This window comes from Filobasidium floriforme, assembly GCF_021052385.1.
Source record: "Filobasidium floriforme strain CBS 6241 chromosome Unknown HD553scaffold_8, whole genome shotgun sequence".
In the NCBI taxonomy this organism is placed as follows: Eukaryota; Fungi; Basidiomycota; class Tremellomycetes; order Filobasidiales; family Filobasidiaceae; genus Filobasidium; species Filobasidium floriforme.
This window is the reverse complement of record NW_025763629.1, coordinates 82662-94640: the sequence shown is the minus strand read 5'-3', so window position 1 is coordinate 94640 and position 11979 is coordinate 82662. Positions and strand designations below refer to the sequence as shown.

The 11979-nt window shown below is 54.8% G+C and overlaps 4 protein-coding genes and 2 non-coding genes across 6 annotated transcripts; 4 read left to right on the top strand and 2 right to left on the bottom strand.

Annotated features, from left to right (window-relative positions):
* Nucleotides 1-413: 413 nt before the first annotated feature.
* On the top strand, nt 414-4284 carry HD553DRAFT_212969 (uncharacterized protein). Its single transcript, XM_046177179.1, has 3 exons — nt 414-583; nt 661-1529; nt 1603-4284. Exons 1-3 carry the CDS (start codon nt 537-539, stop codon nt 4074-4076), a joined length of 3390 nt encoding a protein of 1129 aa, XP_046037318.1. The 5' UTR covers nt 414-536; the 3' UTR covers nt 4077-4284.
* On the bottom strand, nt 4232-6688 carry HD553DRAFT_309295 (uncharacterized protein). Its single transcript, XM_046179669.1, has 5 exons — nt 6114-6688; nt 5425-6039; nt 5264-5334; nt 5076-5195; nt 4232-5006 (listed from the first exon to the last, which is right to left on the bottom strand). Exons 1-5 carry the CDS (start codon nt 6612-6614, stop codon nt 4493-4495), a joined length of 1821 nt encoding a protein of 606 aa, XP_046037317.1. The 5' UTR covers nt 6615-6688; the 3' UTR covers nt 4232-4492.
* A 232-nt stretch (nt 6689-6920) lies between these two features.
* HD553DRAFT_283158 (uncharacterized protein) lies at nt 6921-8097 on the top strand. Its single transcript, XM_046178174.1, has 5 exons — nt 6921-6949; nt 7014-7113; nt 7201-7573; nt 7661-7800; nt 7895-8097. Coding segments are annotated over exons 1-5 (675 nt in total). The 5' UTR covers nt 6921-6947; the 3' UTR covers nt 7955-8097.
* Nucleotides 8098-8141: 44 nt separating this feature from the next.
* On the top strand, nt 8142-8212 carry HD553DRAFT_t44. The gene has a single exon. It is a non-coding gene; the product is annotated as a tRNA-Gly (tRNA).
* A 236-nt stretch (nt 8213-8448) lies between these two features.
* Nucleotides 8449-11059, top strand: HD553DRAFT_294800 (9 glycosyl hydrolase). The gene is made up of 10 exons (XM_046178473.1): nt 8449-8860; nt 8932-8955; nt 9034-9123; nt 9186-9252; nt 9326-9380; nt 9452-9710; nt 9771-10056; nt 10113-10237; nt 10300-10351; nt 10410-11059. Exons 1-10 carry the CDS (start codon nt 8537-8539, stop codon nt 10880-10882), a joined length of 1755 nt encoding a protein of 584 aa, XP_046037315.1. The 5' UTR covers nt 8449-8536; the 3' UTR covers nt 10883-11059.
* An 843-nt stretch (nt 11060-11902) lies between these two features.
* HD553DRAFT_t36 lies at nt 11903-11973 on the bottom strand. The gene has a single exon. It is a non-coding gene; the product is annotated as a tRNA-Gly (tRNA).
* Between the last annotated feature and the right edge of the window lie 6 nt (nt 11974-11979).

The window sequence follows — 11979 nt, the reverse complement described above, 5'->3', positions numbered from 1 at the left end:
GTGGCCTATGGGTGTGTGGGTGTGTATCTTTCGCGTGTGCCGGCGTCGGGCGACCGAAACACAGCCAAGACCAATAATCGACGTTGTTCAACTAGCTGCCAGCGTCCGCCGTATGGTAATGTTGTTCGTCCATAAGCCTTGGATAACAACAAACACTCGAACGGACAGCATCCCTTGCCTGGTCACCTCGTCGTTGTCGACCCAGAATCCGTCGACCCTCTCCCTGCCACACTCATTATTCCCCGCGCCCAGACGAGCCGACGAGCGAAACGGCCAAGTAGCAAACTAGGACGAGCTCGAGCTGACAGGTCACATTGGACGTCGACACCTCCCTGAACCTCTCGCAAAACAACTACGACGGCTTCAACCTCGCACCAAAAAAGCTCTCTACTCTTAGAACGAAGCTTTATCACGATCTATAGACCAGCAACCACCCGACTAAACAAATCAGGACAAACGAGCAGGAAAACAAGCCATCATAAGCGCCTCTAGGTCGGCTTGTACACCTTCCTCTTCCGCAAGACGTCGCCGTCGCCATGGCGGTCTCTGATCAGGAGATCCAGAGGGAGCTCAAAAACCTGAGGTGCGTCGTGTTGTTAGCTGTTAGACGGACGACGCAACCGATCTTGTGCTGATGTGACTTCTGTTCATCCATTGCAGATCATTCCGTCGTCTGTCGGCGACATCACAAGGCCCAGGTGCGACCCCTCTCGATCCGGACCTTCCGCCGGTTTCCCCACCCTCTTCTCAGTCGAGCTCTGCTGTACCGAGACAGCATTGGCAGGATGCGAGTTACCACCCCAACCCGCCCGTCTCGCCGACGAGGTCTGGTTCCCCTGCTAGCGTCTTTAACCGGACTCGTAGCGGCTCAATTGAACAACTCAATACTGGCAGCGGTAACAGCAACAGCAACCAGTACAACAGCAACACTACCCCCATGCAGAGACCTAGTATGAATGACGTCGAGGACCGGGTAATAGGTGCAGGTGGAGGCAACGAGGAGGACCAATCCCCCTTGTTCTGGTTACCCGCTCGACTTCATCCCGAGCTCGCTCCTGGGGAATTCAGGGCTTTCCTCAAGACCCATTCACACACGGATTCGGACGGAGTAGTAGACGGAGTCGGGGAAGCTACAGGAGCATTGGCAGGGACCTCGTTGGGCGTAGGGAATGCTGGAGGATCGGGACCCGGATTGGCTAGATCTCCGTCGTGGTTGGCTCGGAGCGGACAGAGTGGGTCAGGCGGCGATCTGGGGAGGAAGAGGTCGATGTTATCCCGGCAATATCAACCTCGGGTGAACGATGGCGTCGAGAGCGAACCTCCACCATTGCCCTCGGAAGCCTCTCAGCTTCGCAGATCTGGGTCTCAACGGGCCAACATTTACGGAGGGGTCAAAGGCGATCAGGGGGTCACGTTGGAAGAGCTTCAGAGGTTGGAACATTTGGTAGAAGGGGCTGGGATTGGGGACGATCCGGCGCATATGAGAAACTTGTTGAAAAGGAATCTGAGTTTGAACTCGACGCCCGAACGTGAGTAGTATGAGCGAGTTGGGAATCACCGGTGACGTCGAATACTGACCCCTGTTTCGTTACCACAACCTAGTGCTGGAAGGTCGACCCGAGTCAGGCGAGTCGGTGGACAACGATGACGCACCCATTATCGCAGCTTTACCCGGTCAGATCCTGCGTCGAGCGGCTCGTACGAGGATCAGGAAACCTGGCGCACCCGCCGACGGACGGTTCGGAGCGCCAAGAGCGGGACGTTCGGTCTCGGGGACATCGTCCAACGATCACCATATGAGTGAAGATGGGTTACGGGACCCAGCGTATGAAGAGGACGATCGTCGCCGAGGTCCACCTTCTGACGAGAGCGACGACATGTACTCGGCCGAGAGTGGTCTTGGAGTGGATGACAATAGGGACAGGATGGCTTATCGTCGACCTTCGAACGGCTCGACCGAAGAGTCTGCCATCTACGACTCGTACGTAGACTCGTCCAACGAGACTTCGATCGAGTCCTCCACGACATCATTGTCGCTGGACGACTCGAACGAGTATGGAAGCTCGCACTATGATGATTACGCGCGGGACGAGAGGGACGCTGCCGAGTGGGAAGAGGCTGAGAGGACACCGACGGAGAGCATGTATCGGGATCCAGGACGGGACGCTATACTGGGTGATGCTACACAGCGGTACGGTAACAACAACAATCCGCCCTCGCCGCCCGAGACGGTCCGGCGTGAGGACTTCAAGGAGGAACGACGGCAGGAGAATGCGTATGCCAAGTTGTACACCAACCCACCACCTCAGACTCCCCCGAGCCCGGTCAAGCAGCAGGCACCGCCAGTCAAGGTCGAGGCTCCCCCTCTGAAACGTATGGAAAGGCAACAATCGACCGAGAGCCTCAAACGGGCCAAGGAAGAGGAAAAGAAGAAGCGGGGCGGATTCTTTTCGTCGAAAAAGGACAAGGACAAGGACTCGAAGCCCAAGAAGGAGGGCAAGAAGGAGAAGGAAGGTTTCCTGGGGTCTCTATTCGGTAGCAAGAAAAAGGTGGAGGAACCGGCGCCGCTCAAGTTTTCTGCTGCCGGACCGGCCGCGGCTGCAGCTTTGTTAGGCACATCCAAGTCGGCCAAATCGCTGGGTCTCATTCCGATGACGGGCCATTCGCCTACCTCGCCTGGGTTCTCGCCTTATGCGCGTTACCCGATCCACGTCGAGCGGGCCATCTACCGGCTGAGTCATATCAAGCTAGCAAACCCGCGTCGACCATTGTATGAGCAGGTCCTCATCTCCAATCTGATGTTCTGGTACCTCGGTATCATCAACAAACCTCAGGCCCCTCCTTCGCCGGTCCCGGACGATAAGGCTAAAACGACGTCGGAAGCGGCCGAAACCAAAGAGAAGGCCACGGAGCCGCCGTCGCCCTCGATGATCACGATGTCTGAAAAGTCGCCGGTCTCCAAGTCGTCCCGTTCGAGCAGTCCGGCACCGGCACCTCAGCGGACTTCTTCCCCTCCAGCTGCACCAGCTCCTGCTCCAGAACCCGCCCCGGCCAAGAGGACGGGGCTCAGAAAACCAGAGACGCAAAGTCGAACACGCGCCGCAGAGACGCCTGTCCGAACACCTCAATACGGTGTGCAGAACATGCAGATGCAGCAAGAATACAACCGCTCTTCTGGTGTCCCCGTCGGCTCACCTTCTCGCTCACAACCGCCACCAAACGCCGCTCCGCCTGTACTAGGAGCCCCGATGCGAACGGGTCTGCAACCGAGTCCTCGTCTGGTCGAGGAACCGCCACGAGGCCAGATCCCTCGTTCTACTCGATCGCCAGATCTGCCACACGCCCCTCAGGGTCAAGGCGCATCGCCCAAGCATCAGGGGTATCGAGAGCAACCCGCTAACCTCAGGGTCGATGTCGATCTCGCCAGAAGCTCCGTGCAACACCGTCACGAAGTCCAAAGGTCACCTGAAGGGCCGTATCCGGTGCCGCATCACCGTCCCGAAAATGCCTACCGCGAACGAAAGAGCGTCGAACCCGACAACAAGCCTCGATCACCCCATTCACCTCACTCGGGTATTCAACCTGGTCAGATTTTCCATCATTCCAGCGTCCAACCTGGTCAGGTTTTCTCAGCACAACGGACCTCGCCTGGACAACCTGTTGGGCAGATCTTCAGTCACCCTACATACCAGTCACCGACACAACACCCTCAGGGCGCTCCTGAGCATCATTACGGCCACTACACCGAGCTCCCTCCCGGCGCAATGCCACCGCGCAGCAGTCAACAGCCGCAACAATGGCGGGCGGCTCCTCCGCCGCAGTCCAGGTCGAACAGTCAATACGAGTATGACCAGGCCAAGCGGTCGACTTCGGCAGGCTACGCACCCAACGGAACCGTGCGGGACATGCCGCCGGCCGGTCCTCGTTCCTTTTCGGCTGGCGATCCGCGGTCTCATCCTCAACCACAATACCACGCACCTCCCAGCCCTGGCAGAGCCCACGATGAAACGCCATATAATCCCTACTTGCGTCAACCCGCGCAACAAAACATGGGGTATGCAAACGAGAGACGATAGCAAGGGCAGCAGAGAGCGATGTCACGACCATTTACGGCGAGGCCCAATGAGTATGCGATTGTAACTACATAACAAATGTCACGCCCTTTACATGCAGATGTTTAATCTCGGTGCGCTTTTCTTTGATACTTGCGGGAACCACACAAGTCTTATATACCCCCACCGCCGCGTGCTCGTTCTCCCTCTTGACGTCGTACTCATCCCGTCCTACAAGACAAGCCACAATGATTCCTTACAAACAGTATACGGCAGTCCTGGTCGTCTCTTCGTGATCATGTCATGAATGTCTCATCATCAAGACAAAGAGCGACAATTCGTGTATACTGCGTGTCGTCAAGGTCGAATTGAAGTGATGCTGCTTTCGATTATATATGTGTATATCTATTACTCGAATAACCCGGCCATCCGACCCTGCCTTAGAGTCCGACCTTTTGCCCAACCTTTTCTCTGACCTTTCTCTTCATCTCTCCCTTGATATCTCCTAGATTTTGTACCAACCCGCTCAGAGTGGTCGCCCCCTTGAATGTATGCTCCGGTTCGAGTCCGTATATGCCGAGGGTGATCGCTCCCATATAGGAGGAGAGGTATAGTGACGATTCAGGAGTTTCGTCCCCGTTCACTAGGGGCGCATTGAATGACCCAGCGCTACGCTGAGGCGGATTGGGGACGTTTCCCCCTGGGCCTGACGTGGGTATGAAAGTCGAACTGGCAGAATGAGCCATCTGGGACGGTGATGGCATCCTGAAACCATCGACGTCCATCGGTGGCGGGGAGTCGTACATCTGGTTTTGGTTCTGGTTGTTCTGCGGGCTCTCGGGCAGTTGCGTCAAGGACGATCCACTGGGCCTTTCGCGTAATCGATTGGAGAATCGCCGTGGTGGAAGCAAGGGCGGTATGTTTCTCGTCTTGGCCGGCGGGGTACCGAGGTAGCTGATTCGAGAAGGAAAAGGTCAGTCGGGTTTCCGCTCACCCCTCGGAAGACTGCAAAGGTCAGCTCACCAAGTGGTTTCCCCTCTGTGTGTCGACAAGATCTTTGCCCGTTGTCGCATCGACGGAAGCAAGATGGTCGGTTGGGCAGCCGAGGTCGAACAGTGTATCGGACCTCGAAAGTTCTCAGGACTACAGGTGAAAAGTCCAACTCAGTATAGATATCGGTTTGATTGTGCATTTGGGTCGAACCGACTTGCATTTGAATGAATAGGTTCCCAGCCCTGCTGGATATCTCAACAGAGGCGGTCCTGCCTTTGTCAATCTTGACCTATGATGTCGAATGAACGGCAACGTCGAGGGAAATAGCAGCACTGTAAACGACACGAGGTGATACTTTCAGAACCCCAGAGAAGCTCACCAGATCCACCCGGATATGGCCCCTAACGGAATTCACCTCGACTCTCGCTTTCTTCACCCGCTTTCCAGAGTCTTCTGCACTGCTCCCCATATCATCCCCCCTCATCGTCTCCTCGTTGACCACGCTCAACCTCAAGTCCACATCCCCGCCCTCCGTCTTGAAGATGGCCGACGGTCTTTCCCCATCGATCGATCCTCGTTTTCGCTTGGTACCTCCTTGAAGATCGCTTCGACTTTGGGAGAGGTCCACAGCGTCTTCGGGAAGAGCAAACGGGAGCGAAGGATCTAACACATATTCCCCGGCGATCCCTCCCCTGCTCGCGTCCCCGAGACCGAGAATGTCGACCTTGCCCTTTCCTTTTCGATCCTTAGACCCCCGCAGACTTCCTCCGCCTCCGCCCTTGGGTCCTTCTTGTAGGACGACTATCCCGTTCACAGCGGGTCTTCTCAGCATTCCCGCCCGGTCTCTTTTCGGATCTTGTCGAGCATCGATCGCCGTCCGGAGTAAAGGAGGAGGGTTGCCTTGTTGGGCGTAGGCGGCTTGACGGGAGTCGAGCGTTACGTTCGGGGGGATGTGGGCTTTGACGTCGGGTTCCCATGCTGGGATTTGATCCAGCTACGTGTCGAGACAGTGCGTTCGAACTTCATATGAGTCATTCAACTGGTTCGTTCAGGGTAAAGGATGCTTACAGCAGGAGGATGAGGTCGAGGTGGGAGTGGCCGGCGATTCGTGCGCGACGAGCTCGTCCGTGCCGAGTCTTCTAATTCCATGGGCGCCGCTCGATCTGTCGAGGTGGTAGCATGGCTCAAAGCAGCAGCTCTTCCTGTATTACTACTACTCTTGCTCGTCCCATCGTTCGTCTTGGCTGATTCATGACCCGAGATCGAAGTATCTGCTGGAGTCGGTGGGAGTGCGGTCAAGTTTGTGCCTGGGGGTCGAGCTGGTAAAGGAGGCCCCGGATATTGACCCTCCGTCCACCCCGGTTGAGGTTCGTCTATGCTCATGTTCCGAGCTCCGTCTTTTGCTGAGGAGGCTGGAACCGGTTCTTGGCTCCCCGAAGTCCGTCTCGATGGGTTTGTCGAGAAACGGGGACGCGAAGTCGAGTACCGGAATGAAGCGGTGGTGGAAGTCGTTTCGGCTGGCTGCGAGGTCGACAGTGACGGTCGACGTGGGCGTTGTGCGTTGAGCATCGTGGGTATGATCTTATGCCAATATGCTCTGAGAATATCCTATACGTCACGAAGGTGGTGCAAGTACAATCGATTAATCGATCATCTCGCACTTCTCGATCATCAAGCTTGCTTTGACTGATGATCTCATCACAACTTGCTTTCGGCTGAAACCGCCAGTGCCGGCATCATTTCACTTCCGAACAGGCCTTACGTCAACCGGAAGTAAATTAGCAGCAACCGCGATCCTCACCTTCTCTAGCAGTCAAAGGTAGAAACCCGAATCATTCAACCTCATTAGCTGTGTCTCGATATTGCTGGCAGTAAGAAATACCAAGCTCACAGTACGGGAAGATGTGAGTAAGGATCCCCTATCGCCGTGGTTTGATGCTAGGGACTGAGCTCCCAACCGCCCCTCAGGCCGACAGCCAAGAAACCACCACCACCGACACGGAAATCGGCCGTATCCGCCGTCGTCACACCTCGAGATACTCCTGAAGGCACACCTGGACCCGGTAACGTACGTCTCTTCAATCATGTGTCAAAGCTTCGGGACGAAAGAGATTGACTGAAGAGGCGATCCTCCATCGGAACTTGAACATGCTAGCCCAACGTGATCAACCAGTACGAGTGGGTGCACAATCCATTACCCTTCAAGAACCCCGCCTACGCTACCATCAAGGCCAAGAATTCACGGTCGAAGAAGACGGTGAAACAGATCCTCACCTTGGAACAGACTCGGGGAATGAACCTGCCCGAAGGGGGTGAAGGGTCGGGGACGGCGACTCCGGACAAGGTCAAGCGGCCGAGAGGAGCGAATCTGATCGGGAGGGGGAAGAGGAAAAAGGTCGAGATCGAGGAAGAGTCTGTCACGCCGAGCGAACCGGATGTGGATGTGGATATGGACAAGGAGAAGGATCAGGCGACCAACGCACAGGACACGTCGGAGCCTGCAGTACCGAAGAGAGAGGTCATCTCCTGTGAGCATCCTTTTCCCCTCACCTCATTTCGTACTCGCTGACGCGAGGTCCCGACCCCCCTCACTTTATCTTTCACCAAACTCTTAGACCTTACATCCCAAGCTCCGCCATCACTACTGCCCGCCAAAAAGTACTGCGACATCACCGGCCTCCCAGCCAAGTACACGGACCCGAAGACGAGGTTGCATTTCAGGGGTCTCGAGGTGTTGGACGTGATCAGGGGGATGGTGAGTTTTCTTCTCCCTGCCTTCCTTCTGTTCATGTTGTGCTCGTAATAGGAGCTCTCCAGCTGACCCACTTCGTTTACTCGCACGTACAAAGGGCCCGGGGCAGGAACAGTTGTACCTGGCATTACGGGGAGCTCAGCAGACGTTGATGTAGAGCAGGATGGAGAGAGCTGCACAGAGATGCTTTCGGAGTCAAGCTGTTGTATATGGGATCAATCACCATGGTATACGCCATGACCGGCAGGAGGAGGATACGACGATGTATGCCGAGTGCTAACATCTGACCGAAAGTTGGGCAAAACATTTTTGAATTTGTTGCATTAAAATTTGCTAACATCGAAACAATAGTGGTGTAGTGGTAACATTAGCCGTTGCCATCGGCTAGCACTCGGTTCGATTCCGGGCTATTGTATCGTCAAAATTGCTTTTTGCTCTTTTTGCGACAACCTGACATACGTCACTTCCTACTTCCAGGAGTCCGAGGCTGCCGGTGTGATTGCTTCCGCGAACACAGCCAAGGCACCGCGATAATCCCCCGATCAGGGTGTGTGGGTGTGTGTCTCCGATGTTGTTTTGTGGCTGCGCAACCAGGATTTATATTTACCACACACACACACTCGTACCATTTTCTTCTCATGTATATAGATGCCTGGCTCGGCTCCTGGTGTTGCTCTTGTCAGTCGGTACGCTCTATTGTTTCACTCAACGATCCTGTTGAGATCCCCCTTGATCTCGGATGTTGGGCCCCTTCCTGGCGCTATGTGCCCTGATCGACATCGCGTTCGCCCAGCTCACACCGAGCGTCGTCTATCAGCCACCCGACCCTTCCGAAGGCGCACAGGTAACCAACGGCACTCGTCCCAATCAACAGTACTCGGACTTGCTGGGAAACGCCTTGTGGTTCTACGAAGCTCAACGGTCGGGAAAGTTGCCAGACAGTAACAGGGTTCCGTGGAGGAACGATTCAGTGCTGAACGATGGGTCTGATTGGGGAATCGATCTATCGAGGGGTTACTTCGATGCGGGCGACTATTCCATCAACTCGTTCAACCTGGCAGGGGTGAGGACAAGGTTTCTTCCCAATTCGAACAGGACATGGACTGACTAGGCAATTCTTCGTGGTCCATACAGACACTATTCGAGATATGCTGGGGTGTGAGTCGCATACATCGTATCACACGAAAGGCTTGGCACTAGCAACTCCGACTGAGATGTTGAAACCCTTCCTTTCAGGCGACGATGTATGGAGCAGGGTATGATGCTGCCAATCAGACGGCCTATCTGGACCAGATGCTGCGATGGGGTCTTGATTGGGCGATGAGGGTGAGTGTCTGTGGATACGGCGGCTGCGCATGGCTTTAGATATGCTGATCTAATTGGTATAGGCTCATCCGCAACCGAACACAATCTATGCTCAAGTGGGAAACCTCAGCGACTCTGGAACGTACTGGGGTGAGGATGAGACAGATCGCTCGAAGGGTGGAACGGCAACGACAGCAAGCTGACTTGGAACGATGCTGAATAGGTGGAGACCAAAATATACCCGAGCCTCGACCTGCGTTTCCGATCAACGAGACACAGTAGGTCTCGCTTTCAGGGATGGAGATTCTCGAACAACATAAACTGACACCGGACGTCCTCCTCGCCATAGCCCGGGAACAGATCTCGCCAGCGCATTTTCGTCGATGTTCTCGATGTGTTCCCTGCTCTATTCTCCTGGAGTCACGTTGAACACTACGACTACCGCTGGATCGCCCACCGGAATGGGTGATGCCGAACTCGCCGCTCAGCTTCGACAGCATGCCGTCGATTCGTACAGCTTTGCTATGAACACGACGATGGTTCTGTACCCCCTCAGTATCCCTGAGGCAGGAGCGGGTTACAACAGCTCGTCGTTCGCGGACGATCTCGTGAGCAAAGAACGCTCGTCTTGGGCTGCAACATCATCTGACTTCTGGATATTGTATTAGACCTTGGCTGCCATCTCCTTGGCGCTCTTGACGAACAACTCGGCATACTACGTCGAAGCGTTAGACCACTACAACACATACGCGTTGAGCACCATCTCCGGGGCGATGAATTGGGATGGAAGGAACCCTGCCGTCTTTATGAGCTTAGTCGAAGCCGCTCTTGCTCGGCCTGCTCTGGCTCAGGGAGCCGGTCTGGCTACGAACTTGACCGGGTGGCAAACCCAAATGGAAGCTTATCTTGACGGGATCCTGGAGGGGAAAAAGTCGAGGCCGTACTTTACCAATGGTACGTCGATCGTGTTGACGAGAACGGGCGAACGTTGCTTACGTCGCGACGGACAGGCCGATTATTGTGGTACGAGGGCGACTCGAACTCTGCAAGTCTAAACGTGGCATTGAATGCGGCAATCCTATTTGATCGCTACGCGCCCTACTCGAACGTCTCTTGGAAGCCGCAGCAGTATCACGTCAGTAACAATGACGACCGGAAAGTCGACTCTTGGCTAACAGAACGGCTACGTATTACTAGGACTTTGCTTTGACTCAACTAGACTATGCGCTCGGAAAGAATCCCTTGAACGGTAAGTCGCTCGGCTGATACATTTCCACGACAACCGCTGATATCCCCAATCACTGCAGCCGTCTATGTCGTGGGTACCCACAACAATTCGATACACAACCCGCACAGTGCTCCGGCGAGCGGGGGGAACAGCCTTCAAACGCTCGATACGTACCCTGTGACTATGGCGCATACACTGTACGGCGCATGTGTCGGAGGTCCAGATGCAGAGGATCGCTATTGGGACTTGAGGGGGAACTATGAGCAGAGTGAGGTCGCCATCGACTATACGGCACCCATCCTCACCCTTGCTGCATACCACGTAATGACAAGCGATCGGGACCCCTTCTACACATCCTTGGCATCTGGAAGCTACACGCCGACTCCTGGGCATCCTTGTAACGAGGATTACCCTTGTGGCGGAGACGGCGGCGGAGGGGGCCTCAGCAAAGGTGCCAAGATTGCGATCGGGGTCGTGGTCCCCGTAGTCGTCCTGGCCGGGATCTTCACCGGAGTATGGCTTTGGAAGCGCAGAAAGAGTCGAAGGTATTGAGAGGGGAGTTATAATGATGCTATGTTGTATCACGTTACCAAAAGGGAGATATCTTCGAAGCGACGATGCGAGAGCCGTTTTCCCGAACATCCCACTGCTCATTCTCTCTGTAAGGTATCTTGTAAGATGATATTTTCCACATATGCGAGTGTCGACCACGATGGATGTTTGTTGTTATCAAGGGTGATGGCACCTCTGCTGCCGTTGATATCATCGAGGCCGAGTACATAGGCATCGCTCGTTGGAGTTTTGCGTCGATTCTGTGCTACATCTTATGGGGAGGGCCTATCATGTACGGTACAGGGTGCTCTTTGCCAAAGGGGACGCCTTCAAATGGATTCGAAGAAGGGAAAGGCCCAGCAGGCCGTGGGCTTGGAAGGAAGACAACGCTCCCCTCAAGCCAGACGTAGGAGCACAGGCAATCTTATGGCGATGGTGTCTGCGTTGACTCACCGGGCTATATTCCGCCAGGTCCAACCGGAACCCCAGTCCAGTTTGTGAAACGAGGCAGAGATCCTCCTGATGTCGAGCGTAGCTTGTAATCACTACACGGGTCTGACAGGCGCTATCCGACGCAATGTGCATGATGAGCGCGGCAGCTTTACAGTCTCTACCGATCTGAACGTTTTATCCTACGAAAGTCCCGACATTCGACGATCCCTGCTGTTTGAAACCAGCAACAACGAAAACATCGTATGCCGTGCCATCTGAATAAGTGTAACCTTCAACGAAAGGCAACAAGTTTCTTGATTTCACCTGCGGTCGCATTCTCCACGTTAAAACAGGGAGCTCCGCCCGTCCGCCACTTCCTTTATCGCTCTTGTCTAGACACGATCATCAAACGCGTGGTTGTTCCCTCCCCTGCTGATACCAAAAGATCAGTTATATATCGGCGATACCCGAGCGAATTCGCATGTTCCTGCCAATGATCCTTGTCGATCACCTGTCTACGAAGGGCCAACCTGAAACGCGCGAAACCTAGGCGATTTGAATCCTTTGCGCTAAAAAACGCAAAAATGATACAATAGCCCGGAATCGAACCGAGTGCTAGCCGATGGCAACGGCTAATGTTACCACTACACCACTATTGTGATCGA